The following is a 21,589-nucleotide window of genomic DNA, read 5'->3' on the forward strand; positions in this document are numbered from 1 at the left end:
CACCCAGATTTCCCACCCTCTAGCTGCAAATGGAGCCTTGCTGACACAGTAGTTAAGAGTTCAGCTGCTAACCAAAAAGATCAGCAGTTCAAATCCACCAGCCGCTCCTTGGAAATACTATGGGGCAGGTCTGCTCTATCCACTGTGAGCCGGGATCAGCTTGATAGCAACGGGTTTTTTAGCACGCAAATGCTTTACCAATAAGTCTAGAGACATTGATACTTCTTCCTTATTAGGTCCAATTAACATAATGTCATCAGTGTAATGGACCATTGTGACATCTTGTGGAAGGGAAAGGTGATCAAGTTCCCTGAGGACTAAATTATGACACAGGACTGGAAAACTGAAATATCCTTGAGGTAGGACAGTAAAGGTAGAATGCTGGCCTTGCCAGCTGAAGGCAAATTCCTTCTGGTGATCCTTTGAAACAAATATAGAGAAAAACACATTAGCTAGATCAAGCTGCATACCAGGTACCAGCAAATGTATTAATTTTCTCAAGCAATGAAACCACATCTGGAACAGCAGCTATAAGTGGAATCACCATCTGGTTAAGTTTACAATAATCCACTGTCATTCTCCAAGATCCATCTGTTTTTCAAAGGGCCAAACTGGCAAGCTGAATGGGGATGGGGTGGCAATCACAACCCCTGCATCCTTCAAGTTCTTGATGGTGGTAGTTATTTCTGCCATCCCTCCAAGAATGCGGTGTTACTTTTGGTTTACTATTTTCCTAGGTAGGGCCAGTTCTAATGGCTTCCACTTGGCTTTCCCTGCTATAATAGCACTTAATCCACTGGTCAGGGATACAGTGTGGGAGTTCTGCAAGTTGCTGAGTATGCCTATTCCAATTCTGCATTCTGGAACCAGAGAAATCACTACAGGATAGGTTCAGGGACCCACTGGACCCACCGTGAGATGGACTTGAGCTAACAATCCATTAATAACCTGACTTCCATAACCTCTATTCTGACTGGGGTGGGGGTGGCATATGGAGGTCACTGACATTTTGGGTCTCCTGGAAGTACTCTGAGTTCAGAGCCAGTGTCCAGGAATCCCTGAAAATTCTTAGTATTTCCTTTTCCCCAATGAAGAGCCACTTTTTCAAAAGGCCATAGATCCTTTTGGGGAAGACTGGGAAAAAGATTAAGAGTATAAATTTTTGGCCGTGTAGTGGAGTCCTTCCTCAAGGGGACCCAGCCTCCCCTTCATTTGAGGGGTTGTGGATCTGGAAACTGGTTCAAGTCTGGGAATTGACTGAGGGGCCATGACTATCTATTCTAGTGATTCACTTGACAGACCAAGTAATTATTTAGTAGAAATCCCATCTAGTTCAGTCCTATGGACACCCTGACTAAGTAGCCAACACCATAAATCCAGATGAGTCAGACTATTCTGATTACTGCTTTGACTCTGCTGTCCATTACAATAACCACGCCCACCTTGTCTTGGTGATTAAATGCCGCCACTTGGCTCCTACCACCATGGGGTGCAATCAACCTCATTATAGTTAGGTGTCTTACTTCAGTTAGGGCAGTTCCCACTGTCAAATCTAAGTGACATAAAATAGCGATCACAGCGGTCTTCAAGGATACTGGGGTTCCCTTCACAAATTTGTACCTCACCGTTGTGTCTGTGGCTCCAACCTGATAAATCTTCTCTAAGATGACAATTTCCCTAAGCCTTTGGATACCTTCCTCTGCAGTATACCAGGCACGTCTAGCGTTTCAACTTGATTTAGTGTAGGCCACCACTTAATCCATGCTTCAGTGGACCAACCAAATAAACCATTAGATCTTTTTCTAACCTCCGGAGCCAAAACACTGAATGAAGAATCTGTGCTTAGTGGGCCCATACCAATGAACTCAGACTGACCCAACTTTATGCTCCTTGAACCATTACTCCACATCCTTAACAGCTATTCCCCAGGTTTCTGTTTGTACATATTAGAAAAACCAAGCAGTTCTTTTGGAGTGTAGTGTACCTCCTTCCGGGTCATATTTTGCAGTTCATGTCTTGGGGCTTGCTGGGACGTAAGTCTAGTTATATGTTGAAAAACAAAATATGTGGTGGAGGTGTGTCCTAGGAACATTCAGCAATGTCTTGTAAGGCATCTGTCTTACGTGACACCCCAGGCAATATCTCAGACAAAGCCTCTTTAGGCACAGCTGGGTCAGTCTCATCAGATGGGTGAAAGGGATGATGTGTTTTACTGGGGAGGGTGGCTTAGCAGACAAGAATGGAGTAATTTCTTCAGATGGGAGTAAGAGGGCTGGTTTTGCTGGTAGGAGTGATTCAACAGAATTTTGAGACTCAATGTCCTCAGCTTCGTGATCATCTGCCCTTATATGTCTCCATCCCAAGTTTCAGGAGCACATTTTTTCTCAATCAATGCCCTCACTTTAACTTCAGAAACCACCCCAGGTTGAGAATTCAAGTGGCATTGTAATTCAATCACTCTTAAGATAAGACTCTGGGTTTGATTTTCGGCAGTATCAGTTCTGTTACTACAAGAAATAAAAGCTGTTGTTCAGGGCACAAGTGGCAAATTTGACGTCTTTTATGTGGTGCTTGTGCTGTGGCTCTAAAGCCCTGAGCTCATCTCTTTCTTTCATCACTTTGTCTAGTGAAAGTAGGAACAAACGACCAGCTTCCTTATGCTTCTCATTCTGACAAAACTGTAGAAAAGTATCAAATACACAGTCCCAGAGCCTCATTTCTCACAAATATCTTATCAACTGGTGGTGATGTTTTGCATACTTCTATTACCACTTCATGCCACGGATGATCAGTGCCCTCTTTACAACTGAAGGCAGAGTCATCAACACCCTTAAAACCAGCCTGACTTGAGAACCAATTTAGAAAACTCACCTTGTCGATTTTGTTTCTCTAGAACTAATCTCAGTACCAAATGTCCAGGCTGGGTTCTCTTGAGGAGCAAAACCAGTGGAGCATATATATATAAATACAGAGAGACATTTATCTCAAGAAAATGTTCACAGAGTTGTGGGGGCTGGCAACCCCCAAATCCACGGGTCAAGCATCAACCTGGAGGGTTCTCCTGACTCACGTGGCTGCAGGGGCTGATAAACCCTGAATCAGTAGGTCAAGAGGAAGGCTGCCAGCCCACAGGGTTTTGAGAACGGGCAAATCCCGATTTGCCAGTCAGGCTGCAGGCTGCTGGTTCACGTCTCAAAAACAGAGTTCAGAAGATGACAAGTTGGATGTAGGATCAAGAGAAAGTGACCTGTGCCAGAACATCCATGTTTACTGGATGCAGGCCAGAACCCCAAGGAAACTCCCTTTTCAATTGATTGGCTGCTTATATCAGGTCACAAAATGGAGGATGACTATATCATTACATAACTGCCAAACCACCAAGAATCATGGCCTAGCCAAGTTGACACACAACCTCAACCATCACAAACCATATAAAAAAAATTAACCGAAAGTAGATCAATAACCTAAATATAAGAACTAAAACCATAAAACTCTTAGAAAAAAACACAGGGATAAGTCTTCAGGATTTTTTTCTTTTTGGACGCTGGATTCTTAGATATGACACCAAAAGCACAAGCAATGGAAGATAAAATGGTCTTCATAAAAATTAAAAACATTTGTGTATCAAAGGACTTTATCAACAAAGTGAAGAGACAATCTACAGATTGGAAGAAAATATTTAGCAACTATGTATCTGATAAATTTAATATCCAGAACTTATTTAAAAAACTACCACAACTCAACAACAAAAAGACAAACAATCCAAAGGATATACAAACAGCCAATAAGGACTTCATTAGTCACTAACCCACTGCCATCGAGTCAATTTCAACTCACGGCGGCCCTATAACAGAGAGTAGAACTGCCCCACAGCGTTTCCAAGGAGTGGCTGGTGAACTCAAACTGCCTATCTTTCAGTTAGCAGCCATAGCTCTTAACCACTGCACCACCAAAACTAGAGCTATGCGGATCAAAACAATGATGAGATACCACTTAACGCCCACTAGTATGGCTATTATTATAAAGAAAAGAACCAGTATTGGTGAAGAAGAGGAGGAAAAAGTTATAAAATATGCACAACCCCCCCCCAAATCTAAAAATGAGCAAGACCTAGATGAAAAAAAAGAAACTCAAAATCTTGCTTAAGTGCATAAATGAAGAGCTGAAGGAATGTAGAGAGTTATTGTGTTCCTAGGTGGAAGGACTCAAAATGTAGAAACGTCAACTCTCAGCCAAATTATATATTTCATACAACTTTAATCAAAATTCTGATAATATCATTTTTTTTGGACCTGTAATCCCAAAGGATTAAGCCTAAAAAATTTACAATGAAACCTAACAGATGAAAACATAAAAATCTTTTCCTAATCAAAACAAGATACCCAAAAGTCATAGAGAAAAAGATTGAACAATGTAAATACCAAAAAATAAAAATGCTCTATGCAAACAAAGATGAAAATACAAACAAAAACTGAAAATTAGGAAGACAGGACTAAAATGCTTCCATATTAAATAGCCTCCACAGATCTTTATGAAAAAACTCTAGCAGCAATAGGAAGATGGTGTTATGGATTGAATTATGTCTCCCCTAAAATACATTGTAAATCCTAACCTCTATGCCTGGGGTTATAATCCCATTTGGAAATGGGTTATCTTTATGTTAATGAGGCAGGATTACTATAGGGTATATCTTGAGTCAATATCTGTAGAAATACAAGAGATTAAACAAACCTGCAGAATAGAGATGGGGAAAATTGATGCTAAGACACATGGAAATCTCTAAGGAATCAGGAAGCAGAAGCTAAAGAGACAAGGACTTTCTTCCAGAATCAACTGAGAAAAAGCCTTCCCCTATAGCTGGCACCCTGAATTAAGAATTCTCGACTTGACGGCAATGGGCCTTTTTTTTTTTATAGCCTCCTAAACTGTGAAAAAATAAATTTGTTTGTTAAAGCCATCCACTTGTGGTATTTCAGTTAAAGTAGCACTTAATAACTAAGACAGATGGGTAATTACTGTAAACCAAAGAAATGCAAAAGATCAAATTAAAACAAAGAAGTATCATTTTATACTTTTCACACTGGCAGAGATTTAAACAACAGACAAAATCAAAGATGCAACCAGATGGTAATTTTGGGGGGTTGGAATTACAGGAACTAAAATTTTCTACATTACCTATTTCTACAATACTTGAATTTTGTACAGTGAATGTACCTTACTTTTGCAATTAAAAAAAAGGAAAGAAAAGAAAAATCAAATGGAATTTATTTAAAAGAGGTACTTTCCAACTTCCTTCCATGAGATTACTGAAAGACATATTACCTCTTGGTCCAGGTTATACTCTTCACTTGAATTAAGTGCAACCTTTACAGTAATATAGTCCCCATTTTTCACAGCATCCCTCAATAAATCTAAAATGAAAGAAAAGATCAATTAGATTTTATATATCTAAAGTTGTGAAGAGAATTCCTATAATTCCAAAGCCACTCACTACTTGGAATTATGTCTGCTGTAGCATAATTTTCATCTTCTCCGTCAAGATGCTTCTGAAAATCCTCTAGTTTCATCCATTCCAACTGTAAGTCCATGCCCAAACTCAAAATTTGTTGCCTGCTCTCTGGAATACAGAACAGTCTTATTAAGATACATTTTTCTGGACTATAATATCTGTTTTGCATTAAATTTGTGGTGTTTTAATTGAAACTTCATATATACTTTCAACATAGATCATTATATAACCCTGTCTTTTCTTTAACTGATAAAATTCCTGATTTTCTTTGGGAAGTAATATGAACTAGCCACATTTCAATATTACAGTACTTCAAAGGCATAAAAATGAATACAAAAACTATAAGTATAAAATAGTGAAATAAGAATTTTAAGTACATGGCTAAGTATCTCAAAGGAAGGGAGAAATCACAGGGATTCAGGAAGAAGAATCTCATCACCTTTTCTTTCTTTGATGATTCTTCTTGAATATACACTGCTTCCAACCATTTATGTAGGCAAAGTGACTCTAAATTTATAAACCAAACCTACATGTCAGTAAGTCACTGCCTAGGCTCCTTCCAGGCTCAGCTCAAGTTTCTCCTCCTAGACACCCTCCCTGCTATGTTGTCCAGGCACCCACTCCCATGCTCCCACAACACCCTGAGCTCCATACCACCAATCACACCTTAAAACAAGTGCTAATTTTCTCCCTTGCCTGTCTGATCTAAGGGCTCATTAACACTAGGGATGGACACCCTCACTCTTTATAACCAGTACAATCAATAGCTGAGATTTGAGTATAACTCATTTGGGAGTATTTCAAAATGACTATGTGCTATTTAAAAAAAATGGAAAGCAGAAGTATTTGATGGATTTTCACTTAAAATCAATTCCTCAAATTACATAGATGTTAGGTAGTTAATCTTGCCACAGAAATGAAGTTTGAAAAAGACATGAAAATAAATGAAGGAACTTTTTCCAAAGCCCTAAACTCTAACACTTCTCATTGCTAACTCAGAGAGCATTAAGTCACAGAACAGCACAGCCTTTGCAGCTCCACTTCCTAGATTTGTATCCCAGCTCCATGTAAGCTGTATGGCTTTAAGTAAGTCACATAAATTTCCTATGCCTCAATTTCTGAATAAAAACAGTAGTGGTAATACTAAAAGCAGCTAACATTCATTAAAAAGTGTTAAATTATTTACATAAATTAATTCATTTAATCTATACACAATAACTAATAAGGGGACACACATTGCAGGTGAGGGCAGAGAGGTTTTATGATTTGCTCAGTAAACTGCAGAGCTGGTATTTGCAGTCTGATGTTTCTGACTCCACAGCTGGAGCACTCCCCCACCATGCCACAGTGCCATCAATTACAGAGAACGCAATGTCACAGTGCCACAGAAAGATTTCGGAAGCAAAAAGGGAAGGGCTCATATAAATTGAAATACTACCCTGTAATTTACAGGATTATTATAAGTAACAGAGAGAAGATCTATAGAGCAACTAGAACTGTTGGAAAGGGCTATGCCACAGCTCAGATTTTTTTGACTCTGATGGAGCAAACTGGTTCAAAATTCTATCTTCATTCCTACCAAGTTTCTGACCTTGCCTCTGCATATGACGGTTTTCATTTTTTCTCTTCATTTTTAATAATAAAAAAGAACAAGTATGAGGCCTCACACTACGTGATCTCAGGTAGTCAACACAGGCTGGTACTGGTACAACGACAGACACACAACAATGGAACAGAATCAAGAACCCAGATGGAAACCCATCCACCCATGCTCAGCTGATCTTTGACAAAGGACCAAAGTCCATCAAATGGAAAAAAGATAGTCTTTTTAACAATAGGTGGGGGCCATGTTGGATGTCCATCTGCAAAAAAAAAAATGAAACAGGACCCATAGCTCACACCATACACAGAAACTAACACAAAATGGGTTGAAGACCTAAATTTAAAACCTAAAACAATAAAGATCACAGAAGAAAAAAACAGGGACAACACTAGGGGCCTGCCATGGATTGAACTGTATCCCTCCAAAGTATGTCAACTTGGCTAGGTCATGATTCCCAGTATTGTATGATTGTCTACCATTTTGTCATCTGATGTGATTTCCCTACATGTTGTAAATTCTATTGCTACGATATAATGAGGTGGATTATTGGCAGTTATACTGATGAGATCTACAAGATTAGATGGTGTCTTAAGCCAATCTCTTTTGAGATATAAAAGAGAGAAGTGAGCAGAGAGACCTGGGGACCCCATACCATCAGAAAGCAGTGCCAGGAGCAGAGCGTGACCTTTGGATCTGAGGTTCCTAAGTTGAGATGCTATCAGACCAAGGGAAAACTGATGCATCACCAGGCCCTTCCTCCAGAGACGACAGAGAGAGAAAGCCTCCCCTAGAGCAGGCGCCCTGAATTCAGACTTGTAGCCTACTGGTCTGTGAGAAAATAAACTTCTCTTTGTTAAAGCCATCCACTTGTGGTATTTGTTATAGCGGCACTAGACGACTAAGACCAGGCCCTAATACATGGCATAAATACAATACGAACCATAACTAACAATGCACAAATACCACAAGATAAATTAGATAACTGGGAGCTCCTAAAAATTAAACACTTATGCTCATCAAATACTTCACTAACACCAGCCCAGGGACAAGGACCAGAAAGCAGGAGGGGATAGGAAAGCTGGTAAAGGGAACCCAGAAAAAAAAAAAAAAGACTTCACCAAAAGAGTAAAAAGAGAACCTACAGACTAGGAAAAAATTTTGGCTGTATCTCACAAGGGTCTCATCTCTAAAATCTATAGAATACTTCAATACCTCAATAACAAAAATACAAATAATCTAATTAAAAAATGGGCAAAGGATATAACACACACTTCACCAAAGAACATATTCAGGCAGCTAACAGACACATGAGGAAATGGCTCCCGATCATTAGCAATTAGAGAAATGCAAATTAAAACTACAATGAGATACCGTCTCACCCCAACAATATAGGCACTAATCCAGGGAACACAAAATAACAAATGTTGGAGAGGTTATGGGGAGATTGGAACTCTTGGGGATGCAAAGTGGTATAACCATTTTGGAAAACGATATGGTGCCTCCTTAAAAAGCTAGAAATAGAAATATCATACAATCCAGCAATCCCACTCCTAGGAATACCTCCTAGAGCAATAAGAGCCATCACATGAACAGACATATGCACTGTTCACTGCAGCATTATTCACAATAGCAAAAAAATGGAAACAACCTATCACGGATAGGTGCCTAATAAGAGATGAATGGATAAACAAATTATGGTACATACACACAATGGAATACTGCACAACAATTAAAAACAATGATGAATCAGTGAAACATCCCACAACATGGATGAATCTGGAGGACACATGCTGAGTGAAATAAGTCAATCACCAAATGACAAATACCATATGAGACCAGAATTATAAAAACCCAAGAAAAGGGTTTATACATAGAAAAAAAAATCTCTGATGGTTACACGGGAGGGCAGGGGTGGGGAGGAAAAATCACTAACTAGATAGTAACCCGCTAACCCGAAGTGTTAACTCTGGCAAAGGAAAAGACAACACAATACATGGGAAGTCAGCGCAACTTGACCAAGGCAAAGTCATAAAAGCTTCCTAGACATATCCTAGAACAGTTGCTGGGGCTTAGGGCTGGGGACCATGGTCTCGGGGGACATCTAGATTAATTGGCTTAACATAGCTCATAAGAAAATGTTCTACATCCCACTTTATTGAATAGTATCTGGAGTCTTAAAATCTTGCAAGCAGTCACCTAAGATACATCTACTGGTCCCATCACATTCAGAGCGAAGAAGAGTGAAGAAAACCAAAGTCACAAGGCAAATATTAGTCCAAAGGACTAATGGACCACATGAACCACAGCCTCCACCAGCCTGGGCCCAGAAGAACTAGATGGTGCCCAGCTACTACACCGACTGCTCTGGCAGGGATCACCATAGAAGGTCCCAGACAGAGTGGGAGAAAAATGTAGAACAAAATTCAAATTTACAGAAAAAGACCAGACTTACTGGTCTGATGGTGACTGGAGAAGCCCCCAAGACCATGGCCCCCGGATGCCCTGCTAACTCAGAACTGAAGCCACTCCTGAAGTCTACCTTTCAGTCAAAGATTAGATAGGCCTATAAAACAAACAACAGCACACAAGAAGAAGATGCTTCTTAATTCAGTCAAGTATGCAAGACCAAATGTGCAACATTTTTCCAAAAGCAAAGACAAAAAGGCAGGAAGGGACAAGAAACCTGGAGAAGTAGACACAGAGAACCCAGAGTAGAAAAGGAAGGGGAGACAGTGGTGAGACATTGTGGGGATTACAACCAATGTCACAAAACAATCTGTGTATAAATTTTTGAACGGGCAACTAATTTACACTGTAAACTTTCACCTAAAACAAATAAACTTAAAAAAAAAAAAAGAGAATTACTTTATGATCCAGCAATCCCACCCCTAGGTATATACCCTAGAGATCCAGTAGCAGTGACACGAATAGACATACGCACAGCTATGTTCACTGCAGCATTACAATAGCAAAAAGATGGAAATAGCCTAAACGCCCATCAACAGATAAACAAAATGTGGTATATACATACTATAGAATACTATGCAGCCATAAAAAATAGTGAGTCCTTGAAACATAACACAGATGAATCTGGAGAACATTATACTGAGTGAAATAAGTCAATCACAAAACGACAAATATTGTATGAGCACACTTTTATAAGACAAGAATCGACCAACACTCATTGGTGGTTACTAGGATAGGTAGAGAAGGAGGAGGCAGAGAGAAAACTCTCGAAATAGTAGACACTTGTTAGTTTTGGTGACGGGAATGACAGCATCGAGTATCAGTGAACTGCACACAGCATGACCAAGGTATATGATATCACTAAGAACTGTGCAAGAGAAAAAAATGTTTTTAGTAAACGATATGACAAATATAATTTTGCAACAACACCAAAAATATGTGTGGTTACACAAATACATATACAGGCATATAAGTATGTAAGTATAAATATGTGGGTACATATGTGTGCACAGACAGAAGTACCTACAGACAAATGCACATACAGGTGTGTGCGTGTATGCCTGTATGTCAATATATATAGCAAGCCACACAGGGGACAAAGTTAGGGATACTTCTTGGACATAACCAAACACCCTGCAAGACTGGTGTTCTAGGTTTGAAGGCTTAGGACCACAGTCTCATGGGACAACTCAGTTAACTGGCATAACACAGTTCATAAAGCGTTATGCTCTACATCCCACTGTGGTGAGTAGTGTCTGGGGTCTTACAAGCTTGTGAGAGGCCATCTAAGATACAACTATTGGTCTCTACTCATCCGGAATAAAGGAGAAATAAGGAAACCAAAGGCTCAGAGAAGAAAGTAGTCTACAGGACTAATAGTCTACAAGAACCACTGCCTCATTTACCCTGAGACCAGAAGAACTACATGGTGCCCAGACAGTTGAGATCAGGGCCACGACAGTTGAATCCTTAAAGAATGGGAGAAAAATGTGGGAATAGAACTCAAATTCTTAAAAAGTCCAGACTTACTGGACTGGTTGAGACTAGAGGACTCCCCAAGACTATCACCCTGAGACACTCTTTCAACTTTAAACTGAAATTATTCCTTGAGTCACCTTTTAGCTAAATAATAGATTGGCTCAAAGAATTAAAGAATGTTACCCAGGAGTAACGAGTGCCTCCAAAATATCATCTATAGGAGACCAAATGGTCAAAAATTACTCTAAAGCAAAGACAAGAACGTAAGGAGGCAGGGAAACTAGGGTACTGGAAATGGTACAACCGGAACGGAATGAATGAGAATGATGACACACTGTGAAAAATATAACCAACATTACTGAATAATTTGTGTAGAAACTGTTGAACGTGAACCTAATTTGCGGTGTTAATTTTCACCTTAAACACAATAAAGTATTATTTTAAAAAAAAAAAGATGTTTGCCAAAATATTTTAGGAATGCTCTTTATCAGGTTGAGAAAGCTCCCTTTGATTCAGTCTGCTAGGTTGGTTTATCTGCTTGTTTTTAATCTTTGGTGATCTGTGGGCCATACAGTATCCCAACTACTTTTTATGCCTCTGGAGTTCTTTGGGAAGGAGGTAAACCAATTTTAACACGTTTAGCCTCAAGGTGAGAGCCTTTTGAAATGCATGAAACTCAAGAACCTTGAGTTGGAGCCTCATTTTTGCATATATTGAGCATTGTCTTAGGTGGATGTGTGAATTTTCTAAACTTTTGACAGGGTTGCCTTAATTTCTGTGAGATAAGCATGAGATAAACCTCCTCACTATGTTTCCCAGTTAATATGTTCTTGTGAGAATGTACTTATCATGAAAATAAGCTACTCCCAATCTTCGTTCAGTCATAGTGGTCGTTTTCTCCTTGATACCATTCATTGTTTCCAGGTGTTCCTGGCAACCTGCTTTTCTAGCTTCAGAGCAACCTGCTTTTCTAATTTCAGAACAGTAAATAATACCATTGCAATAAGGAGTACGGCACTGCAGTGGTTCTAGAGACTTGAGCTCCTGTAAATTATTCTTACCCTCCATTCAATCTTAATGCCCTATCATTACTTTCATGTGGAACAGGTGGACTGCAACACTGTGAACAGTTCTGCATTATTCCAGGGCAGTTGTTTCTGCTTCTGAGCTGTTTGCAGTAATGAAGAATACATTGTACTGGTAATGTACCTGAGATTCAAATTCCTTTAGTTTTATTTATTTGGGCTTTTGCAGTAAGGAAGAATGCATTGTAGTGGTAATTTTCCTGAGATAAAAAATCCCTTGGCTTTATTTATTGTAAGTACTGCTTTTGCAGTAAGGAAGAATACCATGTTTTGAAAAGCTTCATGAAAAATAATAAAAAGGCTAAGAAGAAAGAGACTAGAATAAAATGTATATACAATCATCACCAGGTGCCTTCATGTTTATTACCTCATGGTTCACAAATTCTCAAGAAATAAAATTCTAAAAAAAAAAAAAAGATTTTATCATTGACTCATTAACGATAGGATTTACTACATTCAGGGTCTGCTGGTTGTACTTTAGCTCTCATGGACTTGTTCTAATTTTCATCAGTTTCTATTCAAACTTGCATATGAGTAATTGATGGTCTGATCCGCAGACAGCCCCTGGCCTTGTTCTGACTGATGATATTCAGCTTTTCCATCATCTCTTTCCACAGATGTAGTCGATTTGATTCCTGTGTATTCCATCAGGCAAGGTCCACGTGTATAGTCACTTTATGTTGATGAAAAAAGGTATTTGCAATGAAGACGTCGTGGGTCTCGCAAAATTCAATCCCCAAACTCTGGCACTGTTTCTTTCACCAAGGCCGTATTTTCCAACTACCAACCAATCCTTCTTCTTTGTTCCCAACTTTCGCATTCCAATCACCAGTAATCATCAGTGCATCCTAATTTCAGATGGCAGAAGTTGGTAAAAATCTTCAATTTCTTCATCTTTGGCCTTAGTGGTTGGTGTGTGTATTTGAATAACAGCCGTATTAACTGGTCTTCCTTGTAGGCCTATGGATATTATCCTATCACTGACTGGGTGGTACTTCAGGATAGATTTTGAAATGTTCTTTTTGACAATGAATGCAACACCATTCCTCCTCAAGTTGTCATTCCTGGCACAGTAGACCGTATAACTGTCCAATTCAAAATGACCAATACCAGTCCATTTCAGCTCACTAATGCCTAGGATATCCATCTCTATGCATTGTACTTCTTTTTGATGATTTCTGTTTTCCCAGATTCATAATTCGTACATTCCATGTTCTGATTATTAATGGATGTTTGCAGCTGTTTCTTCTTATTTCGAGTCGTACCACGTCAGCAAATGAAGGTCCCGCAAGCTTGACTCCATCCACGTCACTAAGGTTGACTCTACCTTGAAGAGGCAGCTCTTCTCCAGTCATCCTTTGGTGCCTTCCAGCCTTGGGGACTCATCTTCCAGCACTGTATCAGGCAATGTTCCACTGCTATTCATAAGGTCTTCACTGGCTAATTCTTTTCAGAAGCAGACTGCCGGGCCTTTCTTCCTAGTCTGTCTTAGTCTGGAAGCTCAGCTAAAACCTGTCCACCTGGGGTGACCCTGTTGGTATTTGAATACCAGTGGCATAGCTTTCACCATCACAGCAACACACAAGTTCCCCACATTACAGCAAAGTGACAGATGCGGGGGGAAACACTAATGACTGAAGAGCAAATGACTTGTAGAATGACATCAGGGACATCATATGTGATGAAAGCAAGAAGTCATTAAAAAGCAAGGAGACAGGCGGGGCCAAGATGTTGGAGCAGTCAGACGTTTCCGGTGGTCCCTCTTACAACAAAGACCCAAAAAAACAAGTGAATGGATTATACACATAAAGCTACGAACCCTAAGCATCAAAGGCAAAGCTAAGAATTCGGACTGAGTGACGGGAAGGGAGAGACAGTGCAGATGCAGCGAGGAGCTGCAGAGTCAGCGGCAGTGGCTTAGCCCCGATTCCCTGGCATGACTGCAGTGGGGCTGGCGGCAGTGTTTGGGGACGTGGCTGCTTCAGTGAAAGAAGGCAAGTGAAGTGGTCCACCCCTGGTTCCCTGGTGTGACAGCAGCAGGGCTGGCAGTGGCATTTAGGATGTGGCTGATTCAGAGAGAGAAAGCAAGTGAGGTGGTGCAGCCCCGACCCCCTGGAGTGACCACGGCAGGGCACACAATCTACACACACCTCCAGAATCTGAGATAAAACAGTGCTCTTGGCACTAGATAAGTGATTTTGTCTAATTTTTTTTACCATGTGAATCTAATAGCTCCTCCTTTTGAAAGAACACTCTCCTATCTATCTTATCCCTCCACCCTCTGCCCCAGGTGTCTTCATTAACAGTTGATTTCCTTGGGCCTGAGACAGGTCCTGCTGCACTCCCTGAGCAATTCTCCTGGCCGTGGAGAAGAATCAAATTAACAAATGGAAAAATACTCTGCCGACTCCCCTAGTCTGGAAACTCAGAGCAGAAGCGGTTCCAGTCCAGGCACAAGCAGTCCACAGACTTTGTTTTTCACACCTGCACAGATCCAGGTGGCCCCATTACCGCAGATAGGAACTGGCTGTTATATTGCAATGGCAAATCTATTTGAAGTCTAACTGTAACTGTTTCAGCTATGTGGTGAAGAAGCAGGTTTTTGATGTTTGATACCGCTCTGCCTATTAAACAGGGCACACATCTACCCACAGCAGGGGCCTGAGGACTGGAGGTACCACCCACACCACCTGGCCACCTGTGACAGAGGTCCAAGGTAAGTGGTGCCTACCAGTCCTTACGGTTAAAACACTGGATAACTATGGTACAGCTGCAGAGCCCACCCACCAAAGCGCTCTAGAGAACAGGCATGTGCTTTCCTCACTGACACTCGGGGAAAGGTGGTCAGCCCCCTACCTTCCTCAGACTGTGACTCCTGCTGTTATCAGTAACCTGTGCATACACCAATCACTACTGCTCCTCTAAGATCCTAGATGAGAGTGTGCACCACTCACTAGTGAATGGATTCCTAGGCTCACACACCTGGTAACAGCTCTAGCCATCTGGTGACAGGACATTAGTACTTCAAAGGCTCCAATAATCAAGTTAGCTCACTCTAGTAGACTACTCACGTAAAACATAATACAACAAAGCAAGAAGCTAGGACACAGTGAGCAAACAAAACCCAGAAAGAAACAGACCATGATTGCTTTAACAAACTCCAAAAACAAAGAATCAAGGACTCTTCTGGATGAAGATGTATTCCTGGAATAACCAGATGTAGAATACAAAAGACTAATACACAGAATTCTTTAAGACATGAGGAAGGAGATCAGGCAAAACACAAAACAAGCCAAGGAACACACAGAGAAAGCAGTCGAGGAAATTAAGAATATTCAAGAACACAATGCAAAATTTAATAGGCTGCAAGAATCCATAGAGAGACAGCGATGAGAAACTCAGAAGACTAACAATAAAATTGTAGAATTAGATCAACAGAAAGTCAGCAGACCAGAATTGAGGAACTGGAAGTCGAGAGTTTGCGAGATAAAAGATGAAGCACTTGGCAACACTATATTCAAAGAAATATCAGATAAAAGAATTAAAAAAAATGAAGAAATCCTAGTATCATGTGGGACTCTATCAGGAGAAATAGCCTAAGAGTGATTGGAGTACTAGACCAAGGAGGCATAACAGAAAATACAGAGAGAATTGTTGAAGATTCATTGGTAGAAAACTTCCCTGACATTGTGAAAGATGAGAGGATATCTATCCAAGACGCTCATCAAACCCCATACAAGGCAGATCTCAAAACAAAAGTCACCAAGACATATTATAATCAAACTTGCTAAACCGAAAGATAAAATTTTAAGAGCATCAGGGATAAACAAAAAATCACATACAAAGAACAGTCAATAACTCGGACTACTAGGCAGAAGCGGTGCAGGCAAGAAGGCAATGGGATGACATATATAAAGCACTGAAGGAGAAAAAATGCCAGCCCAGAATCATAAATATCCAGTAAAACTGTCTCTCAAATATGAAGGCAAAATTACAACATTTCCAGATAAACAGAAGTTTAGGGAATGTGCAAAAAAAGGAAACCAAAACTACAAGAAATGCTAAAGAGAATTCTCTGGTTAAAAAAATCAATAATATCAGATACCGACCAAACACTAGAACAGAGGACAGAGCAACCAGATATCAACCCAGACAGGGAAATCACAAAAATAAAAAATCAAGATAAAAAAACACTCAAAACAGAGAATCAGTGATGTCATTATGTAAAAGAGGACAACATTAAATCAATACAGAGGGACTAAAAAAAGTAGTCATAGATCTTCCATATGGAAAGGAAATCAAGGCGATATAGGGAGATACGAGTTAGGTGTAAACTTAGAAAAACAGGGGTAAATATTAAGGTAACCACAAAGGAGACTTACATTCCTATACATCAAAATAAAATACAAGAAAAGCATAAAGACTTGGTAAAAACAAAATCAACAACAATGAAAAAGAGGAACACACAATTAAAAAAAAAAAAACTACTCAGCACGAAAAAATAAGTGGAAAAATTAAACAGTCAACAACACACAAAAAAGACATCAAAATGACAGCACTAAACTCATACCTATCTATAATCACGCTGAATGTAAATGGACTAAAAGCACCAATAAAGAGACAGAGACTGGCAGAATGGATAAAAAAACACGATCTATTTACATGCTGCCTACAAAAGACACACCTTGGACTTAAAGGCACAAAAACTCAAAGAATGGAAAAAATACAACCAGTAAACAACAATCAAAACAGAGTTAGAGTGGCTATAGCAATTTCTGACAAAACAGACTTCAAAGTTAAATCTACCACAGATGATAAGGAAGGACATTATCATTAGCTAGGGTTTTACCATTTTAAATATATATACACCCAACAACAGGTCTTCAAGATACATAAAACAAACTGTAACAGCACTGAAAAGCAAGACAGACAGCTCCACAGTAATAGCAGGAGGCTATACCACACCACTTTCAGTGCAGGACAGAACATCCAGAAAGAAGCTCAATAAAGACACAGAAGAGCTAAAGGCCACAATCAACCAACTTGACCTTACAGACATATACAGAACACTCTACCCAACAGCATCCAGGTATACTTTCTTTTCCAAACACATGGAACATTCTCTAGAATAGACCACATATTAGGTCATAAAGTAAGCCTTAGCAGGATCCAAAACACTGAAACATTACAAAGCATCTTCTCTGACCATAAGGTCATAAAAGTAGAAGTCAGTAATAGAAAAAGCAGGGAAAAGAAATCAAACACTTGAACACTGAAAAATATCCTGCTTGAAAATGACTGGGTTATAGAAGACATCAAGGATGGAATAAAGAAATTCATAGAATCCAATGACAGTGAAAACACTTCCTATCAGAACCTTTGGGATATAGCTAAAATACTGCTCAGAGGTCAATTTAGAACAATAAATGCACACATACGAAAAGAAGAACGGGCCAAGATCAAAGAATTATCCCTACAACCTGAACAAATACAGGGCAACAAAGAAACCCTCAGGCACCAAAATGAAGCAAATAATAAAAATTGGAGCAGAATTAAAAGAAATAGAGAACAGAAAAACAATTCAAAGAGTTAACAAGACCAAAAGCTGGTTGTCTGAAAAGATTAACAAAATCAATAAACCATTGGCCAGAATGACAAAAGAAAATCAGGAGATGAAGCAAATAACCCAAATAAGAAATGAGATGGGTGCTATCACAACAGACCCTACTGAAATTAAAAAAATCATGAAAGAATATTATGAAAAACTATACTCCAACAAATTTGAAAACCTAGAGGAAATGGACAAATTTCTAGAAACACACTACCTACCTAAACTAACACAAACAGAGGTAGAACAACTAAATAGACCATAACAAAAGAGGAGATTGAAAAAGTAATTAAAAAACTCCCAACAAAGAAAAGCTCTGGCCCTGCTGGCTTCACTGGAGAATTCTACCAAACTTTCAGAGAAGAGTTAACACCACTACTACTAAAGGTATTTCAGAGCACAGAAAAGGATGGAATACCCCCAAACTCATTCTATGAAGCCAACATAACCCTGACACCAAGACCAGGTAAAGATACCACAAAGAAAATTACACACCTATATCCCTCATGAACTTAGATGCAAAAATTTTCAACAAATTCTATCCAGTAGAATTCAACAATATATCAAAAAATAATTCATCACAATCAAGTGAGCTTCATACTAGGTATGCAGGGATGGTTCAACAATCAATGCAATCCATCACATAAATAAAACAGAAGAACCACATGATCTTATCAACTGATGCAGAAAAGGCATTTGACAAAGTCCAACACCCATTCAAGATAAAAACTAAGCAAACAGGAATAGAAGGAAAATTCCTCAACATTATAAAGGGCATTTATACAAAGCCAACATCATCCTAAACAAATAGAGAATGAAGTCATTCTCCTTAACAACAGGAACTAGACAAGGATGCCCTTTATCACCACTCAACATTGTGCTGGAGGTCCTAGCCAGAGCTATTAGGCTAGTAAAGACATAAAGTGCATCCAAACTGGAAAAGAAGAAGTAAAGGTATCTCTGTTTGCAGACGACATGATCTTACATACAGAAAAACCTAAGGAATCCCAAGAAAACTATTGAAACTAAAAGAAGAGTTCAGCAGAGTATCAGGATACAAGATAAACGTACATAAATCAGCTGGATTCCTCTATACAAACAAAGAGAATGTTGCAGAGGAAATCACCAAATCAATACCGTTTACAATAGCCCCTAAGAAGATAAAATATTGAGGAATAAATCTAAACAGAGACAAAAAACACCTATTCAAAGAAAACTATAAGACACTACTGACAAGAAATCAACAGAGATCTACATAAGTAGAAAAACATACCCTGCTTATGCATAGAAGACTCAACGTTGTAAAAAAAGTCTACCCAAAGCGATCTATAGATACAATGCAATCCCAATCCACATACCGGTGACATTTTTTAATGAGATGAAGAAACAAATCACCAACTTCATATGGAAAAGAAAAAGGCCCCGGATAAGTAAATCATTACTGGAAAGAAGAACAAAGTGAGAGGCTTCACGCTACCTGATTTTAAAACATATTATACCACCACAGTACTCAAAACAGCCTGATACTGGTACAACAACAGATACATAGACCAATGGAACAGAATTGAGAATCCAGACATAAATCCATCTACATATGAGCAGCTGATACTTGACAAAGGCCCAAAGTCCATTAAACGCGGGGAAAAGAAAGTCTCTTTAACAAATGGTGCTAGCATAACTGTGTATCCATCTGGAAAAAAAATGAAACAAGACCCATACCTCACACCATGCAGAAAAACTAACTCGAAATGGATCAAAGACCTAAATATAAAATCTAAAAAGATAAAGATCACGGAAGAAAAATTGGGACAACCCTAGGAGCCCTAACACATGGCATAAACAGTACACAAAATATTATTAACAATGTACAAACACAAGAGAAATTAGATAACTGGGAGCTTCTAAAGGTCAAATGCCTATGCTCATCCAAAGACTTCACCAAAAGAGTAAAACGATTACCTACAGACTGGGAAAAAGTTTTTAGCTATGACATTTCTGATCAGCCTCTGATCTCTAAAATCTACATGATACTGCAAAAACTCAACAAAAAAAGACAAATAACCCGATCAAAAAATGGGCAAAGGATATGAACAGGCACTTTACCAAAGAAGACATTCAGGCTGCTAACAGATACATGAGGAAATGCTCACGATCATTTGCCTTTAGAGAAATGTAAATCAAAACTACAATGAGATTCCACCTCACCCCAACAAGGTTGGCATTATTCCAGAAAACACAAAATAATAAATGTTGGAGAGGCTTTGGAGAGACTGGAACACTTATACAGTACTGGTGGGCATGTGGAAACCCTGGTGGTGCAGTGGTTAAGTGCTACAGCTGCTAACCAAAGGGTCGGCACTTCGAATCCACCAAGCGCTCCTTGGAAACTCTATGGGCAGTTCTACTCGGTCCGATAGGGTCGCTATGTGTCGGAATCGACTCAACAGCACTGGGTTTGGCTTTTTTCGGTTGGAATGTAAAATGGTACAACCATTTTGGAAATCAATTTGCCACATCCTTAAAAAGCTAGAAATAGAACTACCATGCAACCCAGCAATTCCACTCCTTGGGATATACCCTAAAGAAATAAGAGCCTTCACATGAACAAATATATGCACACCCACGTTCACTGCAACAGCATTTACAATAGCAAAAAGATAGAAGCAGCCAAGGTGCCCATCAATGGGTGAGTTGATAAATAAATTACGATATATTCACACAATGGAATACTACACAACAATTAAGAACAACTATGAATCTGTGAAACATTTCATAACATGGAGAAATCTGGATGGCACTATGCTGAGTGAAATCAGTCAACTGTAAAAGGACAAATATTGTATGAGACCACTATTATAAGAACTCTAGATAAAGTTTAAACACAGAAGAAAATATTCTTCGATGGTTACGAGGGTGGGGAGGGAGGGAGAGGGATATTCACTAACTAGACAGTAGACATAAATTTTTTTAGGTTAAGGGAAAGGTAGCAAACAACAGAGGGACAGTGAGTACAACCGGACTAAACCAAAAGCAAGGAAGTTTCCTGAATACAACCAAACACTTGGAAGGCAAGAATAGCAGGGACGGGGGTTTGGGCACCATGGTTACAGGGGACATCTAGGTCAACTGGTATAACAAAATGTATTAAGAAAACATTCTACATCCCACTTTGGTGAGTGGCATCTATGGTCTTAGACACTAGCAAACAGCCATCTAAGATACATCAATTGGTCTTAACCTACCTGGAGCAAAGGAGAATGAAGAACATCAAAGACACAAGGTAAATATGAGCCCAAGAGACAGAACAGTCCACATACACCAGAGACTCCATCGGCCTGAGACTGGAAGAAGTAGATGATGCCTGGCTACCACCGGTCGATGCCCTGACAAGGAACACAACAGAGAATCCCTGATGGAGCAGAACAGTGGGATGCAGGTCTAAAATTCTCATAACAAGACCAGCCTTAATGGTCTGACAGAGACCAGAGGGACCCTGATGGTCATGGTCCCTGGACCCTTTGACAGCCCAAGTTGGAACCATTCCTGAAACCAACTCTACAGACAGGGACTGGCCTGGACTATAAAATGGACAATGATGCTGATGAGGAGTGAACCTCGTGGCTCAAGTAGACACATGACACTATGTGGCTGGTGAGGCGTGAACTTTGTGGCTCAAGTAGACACATGACACTATGTGGGCAATTCCTGCCTGGTGGTGAGATGAGAAGGAATAAAAGGACAGGAGCTGGCTGAATGGACACAGGGAATATAGAATGGGAGAGGAAGAATGTCCTGTCTCATTAAGAGGAGAGCAGCTAGGAGTACACAGCAAGATGTGT

General features: G+C 39.6%; 1 protein-coding gene across 5 annotated transcripts in view; it reads right to left on the bottom strand.

Moving 5' to 3' along the window:
- The window catches only part of MPHOSPH8 (M-phase phosphoprotein 8), a 100,992-nt gene that overhangs the window by 47,384 nt on the left and 32,019 nt on the right, over positions 1-21,589 (bottom strand). For all 5 annotated transcript variants that reach the window (XR_010319120.1, XM_064275401.1, XM_010593923.3 and 2 more), the window contains 2 exons: positions 5,492-5,617; positions 5,323-5,411 (listed from right to left, as the gene is read on the bottom strand). Coding sequence is in view for 4 of the 5 variants with exons in the window: in XM_064275401.1 (XP_064131471.1) it covers positions 5,323-5,411; positions 5,492-5,617 (215 nt within the window). In the remaining variant the exon portion in view is untranslated. The remainder of the gene's footprint in view (positions 1-5,322; positions 5,412-5,491; positions 5,618-21,589) is intronic.

This window comes from Loxodonta africana, chromosome 23 (assembly GCF_030014295.1).
Source record: "Loxodonta africana isolate mLoxAfr1 chromosome 23, mLoxAfr1.hap2, whole genome shotgun sequence".
NCBI classification, from domain to species: domain Eukaryota; kingdom Metazoa; phylum Chordata; class Mammalia; order Proboscidea; family Elephantidae; genus Loxodonta; species Loxodonta africana.